Source organism: Mya arenaria, chromosome 5 (assembly GCF_026914265.1).
Source record: "Mya arenaria isolate MELC-2E11 chromosome 5, ASM2691426v1".
Lineage (NCBI taxonomy): Eukaryota > Metazoa > Mollusca > Bivalvia > Myida > Myidae > Mya > Mya arenaria.
In genome coordinates this window covers 69,934,716-69,955,370 of record NC_069126.1, presented here as the reverse complement: position 1 = coordinate 69,955,370, position 20,655 = coordinate 69,934,716, and the positions used below count along the sequence as shown (strand labels likewise).

Sequence of the window (20,655 nt, the reverse complement as noted above, 5' to 3'; positions counted from 1 at the left end):
ATTCGACTTAAAAATTCTGAAGAAGGAACTTCGTGTAGGCATATTTAAGTTAATATCTTAGCAATTAGTTACTTACTGTATTGCTATGAAACTTGATGCAATTAAGAATCATAATTTAAACTTGCATATCATGGAAATAATTGACCTAAGAATCTATTTCTTAGGGTTCGCATGTACGCACAAACAAGCCATTATGTCAGCAACTTCTTTATGTATTCTTTTAAATATATAGGAATTCTAAACTATCCATCGTACTCGTATAAATAATAAGATAACTCTTCTTTAAATGAATGAATTAAAAACTTATGGCCGTTTATTATTCGACTCGGCTACTTTTTTGATTGCAATCTTCTTTTACAGCGATCATTGCTGATTCGCAAAAACTTAAACTTAAACCCGACGAAAAGTCGAGCGCGCTGTCTCAGTGACAGCGTCTTTCGATTTTTTTTTATCTCAGCCATTCTTAATAAATAGCACTGGAGGTATTATAGTTTTCCTTGCCAGTATGTTGGCAATAACTTTAGAAGCATTAATCATCACTAAATTTTTATAACCTGCCATATCTCTTAAGTCACTCGAGAGTAATCGCCCTTTCACAAATTATAGAAATGTCTTGAAATCGGTCATGTCCTATCAATGATTGAATAAGTTGGTTAACCAGTCACATCGCTCAAGGCAATATATTATAATAAGATAATATAGTGTGATATCACCAACCGCGTCATTTAAGTCACTCCAGAGATACGACCATCTATATTGCAAACACTCGCGTATTTTGGCGTATTTTTTCTTGTTTGATGTTATTTCTTCTTACATTCTGTGTGATATAGCTTTGAAGTGGAATTTATACTTAAACTGATTCAGGATGAAACAATACTGTATTAAGATATCACTCTAAATGATATCTAATCTCTAACTTATTTAATTTAACTTTCAGTTTCAATGCCATCTAATTGATGCATATCAAGTAACATATCTATATGTAAATCAATGAAATATTGTTATTATTTTGTTCTATTATTTTAATCATGATATTATTAGGATAAGGTTAAAACAAGATTAGGTTCTTATTAAAATCATTAAACACAAATTTGCAATAAAATCGCTTTACGAAAAGGAAATCAATGTTAAGAGAATGAAGTTTCAAATACGAAAATCCACCCTTCTCTGTACATGTTTGTGAAATTTGTAATAATAATAACTGGTTAAGAATATATCATTCAGACATGATAAAAAGCCATGTTTAGTGACATTCTACACAACACAGTAGTCCACCTTCGTTATAACTTTGTTAAACTAGTTTTTAATCCAATTTATATACTTACTTTTTCAACAAAACCTTTCATGACATGCACGAGTATTGCGGGTAAAATGCGAGAATGACGTGCGAACATGTAAAATCTTAACGTTGCCCAGACATAAACTGAATAAAACATTAACTCCTGGTGATGAATACAAGGTCAACGGTGCAAAACGGACATTATGCATGGCAAGAACGTAACATACATTTTTATGAGTTAACAAAGTTCAATGTAGTTTATAGTCAAATAATTACTGGAAAAAATATTCCATATGAACAACACTATCAATTATACAATGATAAAAATGTGTTGATATAATATTCGTTGAGTTTGCGAAACTTGGACCGGAAAAATTCGACCCATCAAGCAGATGTCCTTTTGCTCTTAAAAATGTTGCCTTATTGCAATATTTCTGTATGTAGTTTCTAGTTTGATTGTTTTTTCCTTCTTGAAGCTTTGCAAAATGGACGTCATGGAAGATACATGTATATCGATTAGTACAGTTGTTTTCCATCTTTATAGCCGGTTTACTGCACTCTTCTAGTGGAAATAAAAGGTCAATTTTTCGACCAATCACTCGGCCAGATGGTATTGCACATTCGTAGATCGAACTTGACATGCCATTGCACAGTGGGTTTTGTTGTTGAAGCAACGACTTCCGGTTTTCTGTTCGTCTTTGCTTTTTCTGACTGAAAGTCACTGTCACGTTGTGTGTCATGAACAGGTGTTTCGAATATTTATTTCATCAAGCCATGTTTGACCACTATACCCCAGTTTACATTCCATAAACGTTTTTAGTGTTAAGACCATATAAGCAATATCCGATGGGCTCTGCTTAGTTGTAACATAACTGAAGTGAGATTAAAAAAGCGGTCACAAAGTGTAACAAAACGGTCGGATCAACATTCAAACGAAAAGTCTGGAAATATTCACAAGGGGACTATGTCGAACTTCGATCGCGTGTGTCATCTTTTGACTGGAGTTCATGTTTCCATACAATTATCGATATGTACGCTAATAATTTCATTAATCAACTTATGACATTTTGTGAAATATGTTTACCGTCAAAGCTTATTACGATTCGCACTCAGGACCCTCCCTGGTTTCATAATGAAATTCGTAAGTTAATCCGTCAAAGACAAACAGAATATAGAAGAGCCAGATTCTCGAATAATGAACACAACTGGCGGGCTTATAGGATGATACGCAACATGCCAACCATATTATACAAAATGCCAAGCAAACACACTATGAAAAACTTGCTTCGTTAATACGAGATAATACCCTCTTCTCAACAGACTTTTGGAAAACCATAAAATGTACTAGTCCTACGACGACATTACAGCACATTTCCCCTCTCATCCATAAGGGCACCGACTACGAATCAAAGATTGACAAGGCAAATCTTCTGAACAACTTTTTCAAATCTCAGACCCTTCTATATACTATACCTAACAAACCTCTTCTCACTGTCTCTGATGCCGTTTCCATGCAGTATGTCGATATTTTCTATCCTATTTTGACTCAATAAAGGTTCTGAAGACTGGTAAAGCAACAGGACCGGACTCTATAAACAGTTATGTTCTAAGGGAGATAACAACCGAAATTTCACAGCCCCCTTAGACCTTTTTAATTAATCTCTTCGTTCTGGTAAGGTACCTAGCCAGTGGAAACTGGCTCATGTATGCGCGATTTGTAAGAAGTCAGATCACCAAGACGTCTGTAATTACCGTCCAATATCTCTTGATATTGCTTGGAAATCCAACTAGTGCAACGAATCTTGGAATCGGATATTATGCGATGTTGATTATGAACGGTTTTCACAAATTCTACACAGATAAATTGCTGTTATCAATATCATCGTCCTACTCAAATTGTTTACCCTACAATACTACAATGCTTGTAGCAGCAATTAAAAAAATGAGCAAAGGTTGATTGGGGTAAAAAACTACTCCAAATTGCTTAAATGCACTTTGCTTAGTCACTTACAGAAAGCATTTATCTTGTGCTTTGACTTTTGTGTGTCCAATGTATGTCCAAGTACCTTTATATATTTTCAGCCTGTTTTGTCATGTTCATGTATCTGACCGCTTACACACTTGTCTTTTAAGTTGATGGATACGTCACTGACCATTTTCTTTGATTCATTTTAAAGACAAACTGCGTCTTATTTTGAGTTGGTACAGTTTTCCGATGTTTTTCTGAATATTGGCAGATGTGACGATTGCGTTTTCTAAATCGTTTTGATTAAGAAACCTGATTTCATCCGTTTCAGTTGACTGTAGTCCAATTTGATGAAAGGCTTTCCCAATATGCGATTTGATGTACCCTTTAGCGCATTAGAATGCCACATAAATGAATTATATTCACTACGCATTCATTTAAACTGCTAACACAACTAAACCAAAAACATTTTGCTCCTGCAGACTCGTCATATAGTACTTTTGTAGTAACTGACGAATGCTTTTTTAATGCGTGGAATATAATGCACAGTTTGGTCCTTTTTTAATCATGGGATTTTTCCTTTTCTATTTTACCGTTATGCAGCTGATCTTTAATAACATCGTGATTAGCCTTCATTGTTTTAGGATTCGCTTTTAATTTTATCACACACGATCGCAGACGTCCATTTGATTATCCCTGTTCTTTGGCAAATCTGGCATTTCCACCTTCCATGGCCATGCCAATCGGAACCTTCCATTTACAAATTTATCCGTGAACTTTGACATTGCACTTTTGGTCGACAATCATTCCTTTTGACTCCATGTTCCATCTGCCTTCCTTTAAATTGATTTTTCAAGAGATATTAATACATTCGTCTTGCTAAAATTGGCTCCATTCGTGAGTATGAGTATCATTTTCATAGTATCTATTGCTATATAGAAAAGCTCTCGTAATATAAAAATACATATGAAACGAGATTGCTGAGAAACGATAAGAAGTATGATCGCTATGCGAAAAAAAATATTTCCTATTTATTTCATGTAAGAGATTTGACGAGGTTTTATCACTAACTTATAATATAAAAAGCTGAATGTAAAGAAAATACATCTGTAGAATAGCGTACATTTATGTTTCCGCTTTTTTGTCCTGTTTCAATGTACAGATTTGAAATATAAACTAGTTATGTTGCTCCAAAGATGATTGACGCTGCCTAATGCTGAACTTTCTGTAAGGCCGTCTTTTTCTTCTTGCGTAAGATTGACCCAAACCACATCTGCATATTCTATCAAAAGCCGAAACATATGTTGTTAATGAAACGTAAAGGGGTTTACTATCTGAAATGACGGATTTGAATTATGGCATGAGGCAAATACATTGCCAGACCATCGTGTTTTAGGACTGAATATGTTCATGCCATCAACATTTACTAGAGATGGTGAAGGCCAGATGTGTATGAGTTGTTACATCAGCTATACAAACGTTAACCATAAAGATAGGTGGATGTGTCTGTCTGTTTGTCATTTGAGAGATTAGAAGCGATTTGAATGTTACAGCCACCTTTCAGCACACATGTTCCATGTCACTATTCAGTTGCTTAGAAGCGAACGAAGCGTCATCGACATTGATGTATAGTAGGGAACGATGAAACGATGTCAATAATATCGACAAGGATGACTTAGCGCCCAAACATTACACTTTAGGGACTATAGCAGATATTGAAATCGAATCAGACAAAGCACCGGACAAAACAACGCAGAACTTAGGTCACTGGGAAATCAGTAACTATATTAATAGAAAATCGGACCTGCCACATTCTAGAAAACAGACCCTCATTCCAAAATCCGATCAAAGGATTTTTGAATGACGCAGGACATTTCTCTTACTGCGTTAACGTCATCTATAGCAGATTTGAAAGAGTGATGGATAGTATACAAGCTGATTGAAAGTGAAGTCTGACTTCAAACTTAATTCAAAGACTTCATTTAAAACACGCAACAGGGATATTGGATGGTAATAACGGTCATTTTTGGAAACAAACTTGTTTTATAAATATCACAGACATAAGCTAGTTTCCATTTGTTTGAGACCTTACCGGAACGAAGGGAATAATTATAAAGTCCCAAATGGGCTTAAAACATTTCAGTTGCTATTTCAGCTAGAATATATCTGTTCGTAGAATCCGGTCCGATTGCCTTGTCAGTGTTTGGAATATTATTAAGGTTTATAACATATTGACAGAAAGTATAAAAGTCCTGAAGTGATGAAACAATAGAGCTACCAGAAAGAGGTATGTTGTATACATTTAGAACGATCTAAGATGGAAAAAAATATTCAGAAGTTTTTCCCTATCAGTGTTCAATTCGTAGACGTTGCCAGCGCGGAATAGAGGGTCTGTGAGATTTGGTATTGACGATGGACTAACACAGTTCTTTATATTTTCCCCAAATTATGTTAAAGAGGAGGAACTTTCTTGAATATTCGAAGCAAATTTATGACAGTTTTAACACTGAAATTGACTTGGTTTCGTATGTGTCTGTAAGTTCAACTCTGGTGGTCATTGTATCCTTCAGGAAGCTAACCTGAATCAATTCTTCTACAACGGCCATTTATTTCAGTATTAAAACACATTTAGAATGATTTAATTGGATAAGTTTTGTTGATTGCGGACATACAACAACACATACACATTTAGAAAATGTTAAGCAACTGATACTTAAAGTCCATGATAAGTTCAATAGCTTTATATTTCAGCAAGCATCTGGAGTCATTGATTTTGCAAATGATAATTTTTAAGTTACAAATGGCCTTATGTATTATATTTGTGACATTTCACATTAATATTATAAATAAAGTTCGATCATTTTGACTCTCCTCTTACGTTTTTAAAGCATGCATCCGGATACACTCAGGCATTACCGGAGGATGCATTGTAGAATGTTAGTTGCTTATAAAACATGGACGGATATTTATCAGCCTTGTAAAACGCGGAATGTTATGTTGATTAAAAAATTGCATAACTAAGTCAGTACTGTGATCGTCTTTTGCAGATGTTCCGGATGTTGTTGAAAATTCAACGTATGTCCCTGTTGGAGACATATCACCAAATATCAACAATTCAGACGCAGATGCCTTGTATACACAACCAAATAAAATTAAGGCGTCCGGTTCAGCAGGTACGGAATTAAACGTGGAAGTTGAAAAAGCCATTCAAACGTTATGTTACTTGCTGACAGACATTATTATTCAATGTTTATAAGCCGTTGAACATGTACTAATCTGAACAAACCACATTTATCTTTTAAAAAATACATTAGTTATGTAGAGCACATGTCTTATTTTACTTTCTTTCAATCGTCATTGAACATGTTTGCATGCGGCTATTTCAGCTGCTCCAAAGAAACATGGGAAGAAGTCATGTGAAAACAAGACATTTGAAGATTCAACGCTCGATGGCCACGAGCTCCAAGAAAAGAAGGTACATATAGTTTATGTAAAATCAAAAGTACTTAAACAGTTCACAATCAGGTATTGTTTTTATGTTCCCTAATTTAAAACAAAATAGACGTCAAGTCTCAGAAATACAAATTAATTTAATTAGTTTGCCAGACCTGTCGTGAATTTTGTTTTAAGAACATGTGATAAAACTCTTACCGTTGTTGAGTGTTAGGCGAGGCGATTAAGTCATTATTTTACACTGCTTTATCTACTTGTAATGTACTTGATTGATAATGTAATTATAATCGTGAAGCAGCTGTGGAGTTCATGATAACGGGTTAGCTCCAGATGTTATGTCAAAATTGTTTGGGGTGAGGGGGAGGGGGGTATCAGGAAAAGCTGAAATTAAAATCATGATGTTTTATATTTTAGAAAAATGTAAACAAGGATGGACTCGTCTACGCAGACTTAGATTTTCCTAAACCACGAAAAGGACAAAAGCCGTACATACACTGCGTTGGTGACAAAACGGTGTATGAAGAAGTTGATTTATCACAAAAAGCTGAGCCTCTACCAGACAGTGACGACGACGAAGCAACTGTCGAAATAAAAAACAAATAAAATCAATTGATAGGACCACAGTATTTGTATCTTAGTTCCTTTCTTGTAATAAGTTTAATAATAAGCTGTTTTTATTGTTTTGAGCAGATCTGATATTTCAGACAAAGATCTATTTTCACTTTTTATTTGCACATATTGTTCTACATCATTTGAAGGGACAATTTTTGATGTGGTAGGTGTACGACCTAAAGTTCAATGACTGTGGCCACAGGTCTTTACTCAAATTTTGAAGAGCTTCTGTGGTAGCTTATATTGGTATAGAAATCGGCTAGTAATTTTCCTTCATGTTTTCAATATTTTAACCGTTAAAAGTATTTCCCGTTTTGCCAGCTTATGTAATATATACAAGCTTAGGTAACACACTACCACAATTGTATACAATATCTCATTCTTTCCTCAACACACACCAGCATAAAGGTAAATGAATCACACATACTGTTCAGTGGGACATTTTATTTTGGTTTGTACTCAAAAGTTCAGGAAAAAACAAAACCTCTTCATTTTAAAAATAAAATGGATGAGATGTGCTATGACACGTGAACAGAAACAGAAATTTAGTCTGTCATTAAGACTCTACGTGTATTTCAATTTATGCTTACAATTAAAATGATCATAAAACAAAGTAAAATGGAGAATATTGAAGAATTGAATTAAAAATAAAACATATGATACAAAAGGGAAATTAACCTTCATGAGACATTAATGAAGATAAATTGACTTAATAGGCAACAATAAATAAACTTAATAATATAGTGTGACAAAAGGCTAATATAAGGAACAGGAGTACATCTTTGTATCCCTGATAAAATTATGATGATTCATTACTCACGAGCCGAGGCTCAAAGGCAATGTTTGATAATATTTTTCAAATTGAATATAGTCCAGGTAGAATCTACCTAACTTGTAAATATTGTAATTACTGAAATGATTGCGAGACAAGTGGTCTTAATGCCTGAATGCATATTTCATAATTTATGAGTATGTTTGGGAGAAACATATTTCATGCAGGGGTGAATATGTTAAATATAAGGTGGATTTAATTGTGAACTATTTTTTATGCAAATTTATAGTTATGCCACTTTGCTCAGTGATTATAAATTAGTTTTTGTCTTACAATGTCATGTTGATTTTAATTCAAGAATATTCTAGAATTGCAGTTTAAATGTATTTTGCCTGATTAAGAAATTGTGTTGTTTGTAGTGTTAAAAGCTAGATGATAAGTTTGACATCGTCTACACTAATATTAACTCGCAATAAGTTAATCACGTTTGCCTTCCTATATAATCAAAATTATTGTGTTTGTGTAATTAGCAAGTCTTACTTATTTCTCTAATTTGCTTAATGTATTTTTAGTTTTAACTTATATATTTATATATGACCCTTTCTATATTCTGTTTAAGGACTTTGCATTTGAAACGTTTAATTATGCTCCCTACTGTTTTAGTATTGGAAAAGGACTTTTTTATATAGAGAACTTGGTGAATTCCGCCTCGGCTGGATTGTTTCAATGTCTTAGTTAAGGACTGCGTACGTATGTAGCCCCTCCCGTTACTAGCAAGAGTGGCTGCCAAAAAACTCGATTGGCAAGCTTCCCTGTGACACATACAATAGGGTTAACCAAGTTTCCATTGCAAATTTGTTTCATAAATTGTTTTGAAGCTCCATTTCTAAAATATATATGTTTTAAGAAAGAAACCATGTCGCTAACCAACTATATGAGATTAATTTTACATTGTTCTTTGTTAGTGTTTGTTTAAGTAAAGCCAAGTAAGTAGAACATTTCCGATAGAATTGATGACAAATTTTCCCAAGTGTATTGATATCATGTCATCAATTGTTAAAGTCGATGTGTACAATTTTTCAACTTAATATTTATGTACAGTAATAAAAACTTTTCAAAAAGGATGTAGTTGTATTTTTAGCAATTTGATTTTACATGCGAAACCTAATCTAATTTGTAATACATGCATAATATGTATATTGAACTATCGATAAATGAAAAATTAAGTAAACAAATCGATAAGATGTCTCTTTTACGTATTATTCTTTTGAATAATACTTGCATTATTTGAGGTTCGAAGCGAAAACAACATGACAAGAAGTGTTTGCTGCATTTTTTGTGGCGATTGCCATCAACGTTTCACAAAGTCAAGAAACAAATCAAATGCGCCGCCTTGATATCCTTCACAAGAGAAAGGCCGTTAAAGAATTGTTATTGGAAATAAAATTTCTGTCAAAAGATGAATGTACTTTTTTGGTAAGGCAGAACTGTCAAATCGAAATAAAGTCCTAGTTTTACTGTAAATTGCTTCGTTGTTCGTAATATCAAGACAAAACATCTCACTTTATCAAAAGTAAGCACCAACTGGGTCCATAGGCTGCTCTCTACAGAGGAAAAAGCTGTTCGCGGGACGGCCACTCTCGAGTTAATCCATACATACAAACGAAAGGGTTGCAGGATTTACAGAGAAAAATAACTACAGACGAAAACTACACCAGCCTATATGGAGTCGAAAAAAGTTGGCCTCTATTGTTTGGAAACATTTATCTTCTCCTCCTAGAGCTAAGGCAAAACGTTACGGATTCATCTTCTTCATGGACTACCAAGGGATGTTGCTCCAGCACGCTATACCAATAAGATTATCCTTATTGCAGAAAACGATTTAATATATAAAAATATTTTCACTAGGTCAACTTAAATGTTGTTTCCCGCTAAATCAAGGGCCATGACACCATTCTTACAGAAAGGAAGCAAAAAAGAGACCAAACGTGCGAAAATCACATGCTTACTGGCATTCATGCAAAGTGTCATGACGGTTATCCAAATACTTGCAAGAATGCAAACACAGAAAATAAAGATATATGAAATTATGGCAGGACAAGGGCAAAACTAGCGGCATAAAATTAGATCTTTTAAACGAAATATTTTTATGGTCATCTATTTCAATGTCAAACAGGTTTTTTCAGTAATAGTTTTCTTTGCATTTAATATTTTCGCAGAATTTATGTCTCTTGGATAAACTCCTCAGGAACCAAGCAAATATCGTAAGTTCTTACAAGCTTAACTAGCATTCGACTGCCCTACATTTTGATCCCAAATGCCCAAACAATAAATACGACATAGGTTTTAATGAGCCATTTTACTAAATTGTATCACTATAAACTTTGTCAAAATGTAATTGCATGAATCATAGGTTGAAATTCCAGCTAACGAAATCTTGACAAAGTGTATTTGACAAAGAAATTCAACCATTCATATTGACCACATTTTGTTCATTTTGATCCCCTGACATATTTTTGACTAACATGACCCCTTTCATAACTTTTATTTCAACAAACATATTGACCCAGTTTCTTGATGATTAGGCCAAAAATGTGGCATTTAGAGTGTTAACAATCCTTTTGTTAGATTTGACATAGTTTACCTAACTTGAAACAGTTTCGAAACAGACCTACGTTTCCAAGACAGAAGAATAATGATTTTCGAAAATGTTCACTACTTAATGTTTGATGGCGACACATGACAGACATTGAATAGTTATAAAAGTTCCCATGAGGCATATCTTGTTCAATGAGCTTAAATCATAAGGCACATTAGTTTTTAATTGCAACTCTTAACATTATATCTGATGACATTTTATCTGGACATAGTCCGTATGTATTTATATCAGGGGTGGCAGAGCGGCTGAATCTGGCATCTTGTGCTGCATGAAGTAATGTATATACTTATTTCGTAAACTACCTCTACAATTTAGTTGGTCATTTCCACTGCAAATATAAGCCATCGTTCTTCGTGTAATCTTTGTGTCGCTTTCTGACCATTTCACTAGAATACAATTATATCAGAAATTGTAAAACAATAATATTAATATGACGTTCTTATCTTTAAAAACTGGCTATCTCCATTAGGCATTACTATAATATATTCAGCTATTGTTCAAACAATGGCATTGGCAATGTATGGAAACAGCAATCACTATGCAAAAAGAATAGCTGTTCCGTTCAGTTATTTGTTTGCAAACTGGACACATTTGATTGGTCTTAATGTTCATGTTCAGAATTTTTCTTTAGGATTAAATAACCGGTTTCACACGGTTCTGAAATCGTAATTTTACAGGGCTCGATCTAATCAACACCACACAATGAGTATTGACGATTCCGTGTACACTGTTGCCGTTGCATGTTGAAAGTTATTACAAGATTATTGCTGAGTTGTAACCCTAAGTCACAAACGAATCTTACACACATTCTAGACTAATTCATTTTCCAGATGTATGCATATAAAACGTACCAGCTCCAAGACAACAAATTTTCAGAATTCGACCAATTTATCAGTTTTTGAATGTTAATCAGAAAGTTACAGAAAAATGCAAGTTTTCGATAAAGAACCAGTTATATCTTACGTTTAAGTACATGAAGTTGTTAACACATACATTCTAACTAAAATAGTTGTGACCCCAAGACAAATATAAACATTTGCCTCCATGTAAGCGCCTAATATTACAAGCTTGGCCGTACTCGGTTAGTGAAATCTTAAGTTATGGACAGGAAAACATTGTATTGAAACTTAACGACACTGACGAATTGTCGTCAAAAGCTCCCAACCTTGATCGTTATCTCAGCTTTCTATACTTTGATTTTGGTCACAATGGGTCATGCAAAGTCAAGGTATGGACCGTACTCTTGATATTGTTATCAGTGATATCGAAAGCTTTCCTTATATTTGTATTGATAAAAGCTTCCTATACACCAAGTTCGGTCTGAATAACGTGATTCAAACTAAATGTTATCGTCTGGAAACATAATGTTTGTTGAGACACTATGCTTCATTAAAAACCTATTATGCATTTACAAATAAATATAAAAAAAATATTTTTTATTATGTTCAAACCTGATATACTCTCTAGTTTTGTTTTATTTGCCCTCAATGTGTGAACATGTGTCTTTGCTGTTTTTCCGTCATCATCACATCTGTGATCCATTCACTTCTCACACTTGATTGTAGTGAACAATATCTAAATATGAAACCAGGGGTACCAGTATTACTGAAAATGAGTCGTGCCATAATCAAGTGGTCTATTCAGACCTTGTCAAAACATCCAAGAGTTGGGAAAACAATCACGTAGGTGATAATTATAACAGGTTATTCTAAAAATGATATTAGGTTCGACTTTTGCAGAATAAGGCGAAAATCTGCGTAACTTAACTATGTTCGTCATATGGACTTTGTTACGTCGAATTGCCATGCTTCTGACCCTGTAGATTTTCATGTCGTTAGTACAGTGACTACATGTGTTGCATATTGTTCTGATATGAACTGTCATATGACATATTCCTACTATGATATAACACAATTTTTGTAACATTTTCGAGGATGAAATAATGGCTCATTAAAAAAAATCGACAAAATATAATTTATGAAAAGTGGTTGTTTTTTTTAAAAACAGTTAAAAACAGTCTGAATTAAATTATAACTGCACAGCTAACAAAGCTGTTATTTCCTCTGAGTTCAGGATGTATTTAAAATTGTAATGTTTGGCAACGGATATAAAACATTGATTGGAAATATAAATGAAGTTCTCATTTATGTATGTACAAAATATTAAAAATGGCATAAACATCACTCATATCTCCGCAAAGCAAACATTGGTGATAATATATGCCTCATTGATGTATCTTATACTAGTAAACGCACTTCTTTACCATACGTTTTTCCCAATGGCATAATAATAATGTATTTAATTGATTTCGAGTGTCATGAGACGTTTCAAGTCTAGTAAAGTTGTTAATCCAGATATATTTGATGGGTTTCATGCTTTTTCTAGATAACCAGATTTACAATTTTATCTTGATTTTGGATTGATCTCTCTTGACTTGTGTTTGTATGCTGCTTTGAAATGTTTCAATTCTGCCCGTTACGTCTTGCATGGTTCCAACGAACATGTTTGCAGCAGTCCTCTTGGTTCCACAAAGCGACTGAAATAACTCGTGAAGCTAGTTCCGGCACTAATTGATTTACTTCGGCTTGTTCGCCCACATCATATCGTCGTATATTGAAATGTCAGTATCCAATAAACAGTATAAAGTTGTTTGTCCTACAGATGCCATACATTACCATTCTTCAATTTCAATTGCCTCTGGATGTTAAGTTGTACATTTGTGTTTAAAGAAGTGCTTATTGCAAAAAACGTCGTTGTAGTCTAGGCAAACTTTAAGTAGGTCCACCAATTATCGATTACGTTCTCGCAACTGTCGATCTTGCCATTCTGCTAACAGCCCAACATTAAATTCATAAATACCTTTACGTATTTTTGTCGAAAACGATATCCTTATCATATTGTTTTGTTGTTATAGTTTGTCCTGCACTTCCTGGTTAGCTTTATCATTATTTCTTTTGATGTGTCTCTTAAGTATTCATCCATATATAATAAACTCACAGTACACACAGTAGCTATCAGGTTTCTTAAAGAAAGTAATGATTCGTTTAAAAGGTGTTTCATGATATCCCAAAAGTCATTACTATGCAATTAACTACAATGACTATTTTCTCTTGGAGAATATATATGTATATATATATATCTACTTAGGGCATTAAGGAGACCGTATATTTTTTATGGCATTTAGGAGACAATTTGTATATTTTTTGTTTAATACTTTATTTTGCTTTTTTGTTGATAATTTAGTATTGGAATGATCATTTATTATGAGTACAAAATTTAGGCTTCTTACATTAATTAACAAAAAATATACGTAATTTGCGGTCTCCTTAATAATTTGTAAGTATGTTGCAGGTTTTAAGGGGACAGGTATATATGTAGAAGGGTTTATGGAGACCAGTGTATATATCATATTATTTTTGAGGCATTAAGGGGACCATCCATATTTTATGGCATTAGGGGGACAAATTATATATATTTAACTTTTGACAGTATGGGCTCCCGTAACCTTAAGAGACAACTTGGTAATAGTATTTTTTATAATTGTGTATAATAAATCCACAAACAATGACCAGTCGAAACGGGAGGACTGCAAATTTCATTGGATATTCATCGGAAATCTTTTACAGACCATCTCATTCATTAAATGCAAGTCAGATTCAGTCACTTGGTCTCTGTACCGTTTGATAAACAAAATATATAATGACCAGGGGCTGATCCAGGAATTCTCGTTAGAAGTGGGCGTTACTTAGGGGCGTTTGCAGGAGGATTGAGGGTTACTCAATCAAGTAATTTTTAACAATTTGTAGTCGGAAATGATGCAGTATGTGTATATTTTATTATTTTCTTCTCATATATTGACACAAAAAGTAAACTTGGACGATTTTAGAGGGAGCGCACGCCGACTGCGCCCCTTTCTCAATCCGCTAGTGAATGGTGACTTAATATTTGATATATTATGGTTAAATAGAACTTTCAGTTGAACTATATAGAAACTGTAAATGCTAAATACAAGTTCTGTGCTTGTAAAAACAATAAAAGTTTCGTCTGCACACGAATGTGTCTGTTAACGCTTGAACAGTTATATAGCTCATGATTAAAGAACATTGTTCATTGGGTTCATTGTGACCCATGGAAGTTTTTTTATTAAATTCCAACTTCCCCTTATATTTTACTTGCCTAAAAGTTTAACCTAAGTCAATCAGGGGCCATAACTTGTATTAAGGATATGGAGTTATGTAACCTCATTGGCTTATGGTCCTGAACAATTGTGTGCAGTATTAAGTCAATTTAATGAAGGGTATAGAACGCCTTAACCAATAGGCTACGGAGACGGTTTTAATGCATGTACTCAATTGCAGATTCAGGGGGCGGGTTGTGGGTGGGGGGAATCGGTCCCAGCGCGCGCGCCGTCCCCCACCCCTTTGAATCGTCCGTTTATAATATGTTCTCGGTCAATATCGGGAAAAATACAATATTAAGATAAAAATGCACTATTTCGGACTATAAATTAGGGGAGACTAACCCCCACCCCGGTCCAACATTTTAAGCCATTCAATTTCTGTTCTGAGGGAGGGACGGATGTGGAAAGATTAAGCCCATGAGTTTCACGTACCCCTTCTTAAGTCAATTCCTGGATCTGCCACTGATATCTGTAATCAGATTTGTTGTTTCATAATGTTATTGTTCCTTTAAACAGTTTAAACCTTTTATGTCATCAACATAAACAGACGCATGTTCAGTAAAAAAATACTCTGTATACAACGTTCTCGTACTCCAGAGCGATGATGATATGCATTATATTTATCACCATCTGACTGACTGAGTTACTGCCAAAACTTTTCCGTTAAAGAGACTCTCTCATGTTTTGGCACTAAACATATTTTTTCTCGTAATGCATCTGAAAACACTTACATGTATATTTATTTTACTCCTTGGTACTGAAATTGCAGAAATAATAGTAACCAGGTTGATTTTCTTACTTCAATTGCATTTTTAAAAAACGAATGAAGTATTAAAAAATAATCTTGTTCAAGTTGGGAGCAAGCACATAGGGGTGCAGATAACACATAGAATAAAAAAAACGGATCGCTTATCCACTCGCCCACAGGGACTCATACTAAGGTGTTGAATATTTTAACCTTAATGGAAGTTATTTGTTTATCACGTGATTATGTCAATCAACTGATTGTGCAACAGCCTTTTGTTGAATCGGATAAGTAACGCATTTCCAAATATTGGACTTCAAAGACTATATGTTAGCACATATCAACATTTATTGAAGGGTTTCAGCCATCAAAAGCTTAGCTTTAACACTTCGTTTGATACGCCATACTTTATTTCGTAATAACAATCTATAAAATCCAAGTAAAAGCTGCATTTTTAAAACCCTTAACGATTCGCTTATATTCACTCAAAAACTCATGTTCGAAAGATTTAAAAAAGTATGTCATAATCATATCCTCTTTAGCGGCTGAGGAAGCCGGTCCAAACCATTCACATACTTTCCGAGTTTCTTAATACGAGGGTATAGCCAGAAGTTCGTGGAATTCCTTAATACAATCAACACATTTTAATATTTTTCAACGAACGTCAGCTCGCTATAAAATCTATTTCAGCTGTAAATGACATACTAGAAAACTTCAATCTGATACATAAAATACAAAGGAAACTACAGCTTTTTCATTAACATGGAATCAGTATAGCCCGCGCAGTTCAAACGTCAGAATCTGACGTCAACGTCATAACTTATCAAAGTAAGAGCCGTTCGCCGCAATACAACGTCGAAGTCTCGCTACCCACTGCCGCTAAATGTCACTGAACCACTCTGACTTGTAAAAATACAGGCGTGTCTGAGCTTCACTCTGTAGTGCCTGAAAGTCATTATAGCGTTTACTTTTAGTTCATATTTAAGTTTCGGAAATAGGGCAAAATCGCATGGTGGTAGGTCTGGCGAATAAGGGGGATGGGGAAGGATCTCCGCTTCAAGCTGGATTGTCGCGGTAGTCTGTGCCTCCTCCGATCTATGCGCTGATGCATTTTCCTGGTGAAGAATCCACCCATCATCCAACGCCAGTGGTCTCTTAAATGCCATCGCCCTCTACAAGTCACGCCTCAAAACCTTAAATGGAGAACATAACTGAGGCTTATAACATTTGTCGCGTTTTGCGTACTTCATCAAATATAATTAAAACTAACACTTATTCAATCCCATATTTTTAATCATAAACTTTTTAAAACATTGTTTTATGCAGATTTTATCAAGTCCTAAATATTGATAAAAATGAATTTTGTTATATATCACTTTACCTTTTAGTAGGAAGCACCCGTCACAGATTGGCTCTGCGGAACTGCATGGAGTAGGATAACACCGTGCACATCAAAGAAGAAAATGAACATATACTTTCCTATCGAGCAGGATGGTAGTGCCTTCTTCGGAGGCGGGGAACCGGTAGTCTTCCACTGACTGCTTTGCTGTTTTGTCTCAGGGTCGAAATAAAACAGTCAGGTTTCATCGCAAGTGACTATCTCAAGAAAACGGTTTCCTTCCTTTTAGTACCGAGCTAAGAATCGGCGTGATTCCCGTACTCTTTTGCTCATCTCATCTTCTGTCAGCAGCCGTGGAACTCAACGCGCATTCACTCGACTCATTTTCAAACTGTCTTTCATTATCCTCCGTACTGACCCATAACTCATGTCCAACATCTTGCATATTTCATAAAGAGTGACTCGACGATCAGCGTCAACGATGTTTTTTCACGGCCTCGACGTCACACACCGTAGTTTGTGAAACCGGTCGCCCAGACCTCACGTCGTCACAAATGCTTTCCCGCCCCTCACTGAACCGCTTGTGCCACTTGTAAACGAGCATTCGCTTTACTTGAGTTTCACTCGATGCTTCATTCATCAGTTTAAGTGTTTGCGATGGAGTTTTCCCTAGGTTTACACAGAACTGTATCACTGCCCGTTTTATCAATCTGTCTTCTGGCGTCATTTTAAACAAAATTTAACTATTCCGTTCAAGCTAAAATGTTTCCTTTGAAATAAACAAACAAACGCACTGACTTAAAACTTCACTTCATCACACGTTATTAACGTCACGTCAAATGTGCAAACCTTCGCGTCGTTTTATTGGTTTCAATGTGAGTGGTCAACAAAACAAGATATTGTCATGGGTTATTTTAGCAACTACGGAGGAATGCGCGACCACCTGTTTCCATAGTGATCACTACGTTGTCGTTATAACATGCTTTACGATGAATCTCGCATTCTAAATTTCAAATTACCTGATTATTATTGTATGAAAGTTTAAAAGATATGCTGCATATTGTTTTCATTTTATCAAGCTTTTCCACGAACTTCTGGCTATGCACTTGTATATAAATCTCTTATAAATTTGCCAAATAAAATTCAACATGGGTAAACAATTATAAAAATATACGTATTTTATGTATTGTAACATATTTATAAAAAATAGTCACTTGAATCAAATGAACATTTTCAATGTACTTTCTTTCTCGCGGAAAGTGGACATTTCATCTTACTCCAACAAGTGTGGGGTATGGTTGATTCTATTCGTGACTGAAATCAATTTTTTTAAACACTTGGTGCATTTCAAATGTAGTCCATATAAACATCCCCTTCAGATTCTTTGACGATTGCATTTCCATGGGAGATCACTGCGTAGGATAAACATACAAGTGTTGTTTAGCCACACTGTGGTTTCAATTATGTCAGGGGCGTAGCTACCCCTCTATTCATGAGGATTCACAAATGTGCTGGGGGGGGGGGTTCGGGGCAAACTTAAAAATTTTGAAAACCATGGTGCAATCTAGTGCATTTTGGGCGTTCCGATGTGCATTATTTAGTACTGGAAAATAACCAGTTTTAGATTCATGTAGTCAAGTTCGCATACTGCATACTGGTTGATGTTTTTGTCAGAATCATGTGGATTCAGCCGCGTATTCACGTATAGGCGGCTACACGCCTGTATGTTGTGCATATGAATGTATAATTTGGTTTGAATGATGCATCCTTAATATAACAACTCCTTGCTGCTACACCAATAGAAACTTCATGGGATGTTAATAGTAAAAGAACTAGCACTGACGTTCCCATTTTTGTCTGGGTCATTTAAATAATAGAAAACAATTTACAAGATAAACACATTTGTTTTGACTTCTTTAATGAATTATATAAAAACATTGTACAAAGATATCATGACACTTTTAAACAATAAGTATGGTTGTTAATTAAACAGTATGCTAGCTTTAAAGATTTAGGCAAACCATTGGAATTTTACGGCGGTCTTAAAAGGTGTATTTAAAGCTGCAATCTCACCGATTGATCGTTTTGACAACCGGTACTCTTTTATTGTTTGTCTATAAATGGACAATTTTTTGCATAAATGTCTAGACCCAATTTTAAGTGATATAAGACTGCTGAAAAAAAATCAGATAGCAGTTTATCATATTTATGTTAAAAAAAATGATGTTTTATTGCTAAAAGCATTACGAACAATTTAATGTAAATGAAATTTTCGGCACTTTTACATTTCTGATGGGTTCTATTGTGAATTATCTAATATGACTGAATTAAAGGAGTGATAACCAAATCAGCAGATTTTGAGACAATTTTGTGTCTTAACTGACAATCTGTAAGAGTGCAGCTTTAAGTGTTGATCTAAAGCTTCATATACACATTGTTATATTGTCAATAACTGTTTAAAAGGTCTCATGTACTAAATAAGATAATAATTTTCATACAATATCTAAAATTGATCAAAATAAATAAAGTACCATTATACCTATTTCTTAAAAGTGCCGTTTCTCATCTGACAATACTATTCAAAGCCATCATTTCAACTATGAATTTATTTTTAACTTTCAACTTTTCTATAGCATATGCAACAAAATATACCAAAAATACAAGCCATGAACAATATGATTGTTCAACTTGCATTATCTTTGACCTTTTGAAACGACCATTTTCCAGTTTTGTCTATTTGTAAGTTATGCCCTGAGGAATAAAGTATGACTGTATGAATCATAAAAAGCAATAACAAGAGGGCCATGATGGCCCTAAATCGCTCACCTGAGTAAAAGAGTTTAACATAGCTTGTTTCTCAAAGAATATTGAACAAGAGCTGTCAAAGTATGTGACAAATGCCCCCCAATGTGACATTGATCTATGAACAAGTACATAAAAAGTTGATCTTGCCTTTATGTGTCAAATACATATTGCAAGTTATATTAAATTGCCTCTGCGCATAGAAAAAACCCCAATCATACTAAATGACAGCCAACACTCTTTATGTCCCCATATTCAGCATTCCATTGTGAATAAGCACTTAGTGTATCTCTCACCTTAGAGGTAGGGACATGGGTCTTGCACACGACACGTTGTCTTGGTATGTCGCAAACATATGGCAAGTCATTTTAAAATCTGTCCATATAAGAGAAAGTCACAGCGCGGACACGACATTGAACAATTTTGAAAAAGCACCAACCAAGGATCATTCCTATGAAGTTTCATCAAAATTGTCCAAGGGGTTAAGGAGAAGAAGATGATTGTAACCAATTGTTGACATTTTCCTTTAGGTTGCCATGTCAACCGGGCCAAACATAATTAATTGAACAAATTTAAGAGAGGTCCATGCAAGGACACTTCAAACCAAATTTGCTGAAGATCTATCAAGGGGTTCATGCGAAGAAAATGTTAAGTTTGTTTTACTAATTTTAGCTCTGGTGGTCCTTAAAAGGGGCCAAACAAAATTATTTGAAAAGACCTGACAGAGGCCCATGCTAGGATGCTTCAGACTTGAAGATCCATCAAGCAGTTAATAAGATCAAGTTGTTTAAAGGTTTTTCTATTTTTTGCTCTGGTGACCCCTAAAAGGGGCCAAACAAAACCATTTG

At 34.6% G+C, this 20,655-nt stretch overlaps 1 protein-coding gene across 2 annotated transcripts in view; it reads left to right on the top strand.

Annotated features, from left to right (window-relative positions):
• The window catches only part of LOC128234054 (contactin-5-like), a 32,595-nt gene extending 23,398 nt beyond the window's left edge, over window positions 1–9,197 (top strand). For both annotated transcript variants that reach the window (XM_052948018.1, XM_052948017.1), the window contains exons 9-11: window positions 6,293–6,418; window positions 6,632–6,720; window positions 7,113–9,197. In XM_052948018.1, coding sequence (XP_052803978.1) covers window positions 6,293–6,418; window positions 6,632–6,720; window positions 7,113–7,301 — 404 coding nt within the window. In that variant the 3' untranslated portion in view covers window positions 7,302–9,197. The remainder of the gene's footprint in view (window positions 1–6,292; window positions 6,419–6,631; window positions 6,721–7,112) is intronic.
• The last annotated feature ends 11,458 nt before the right edge of the window (window positions 9,198–20,655 follow it).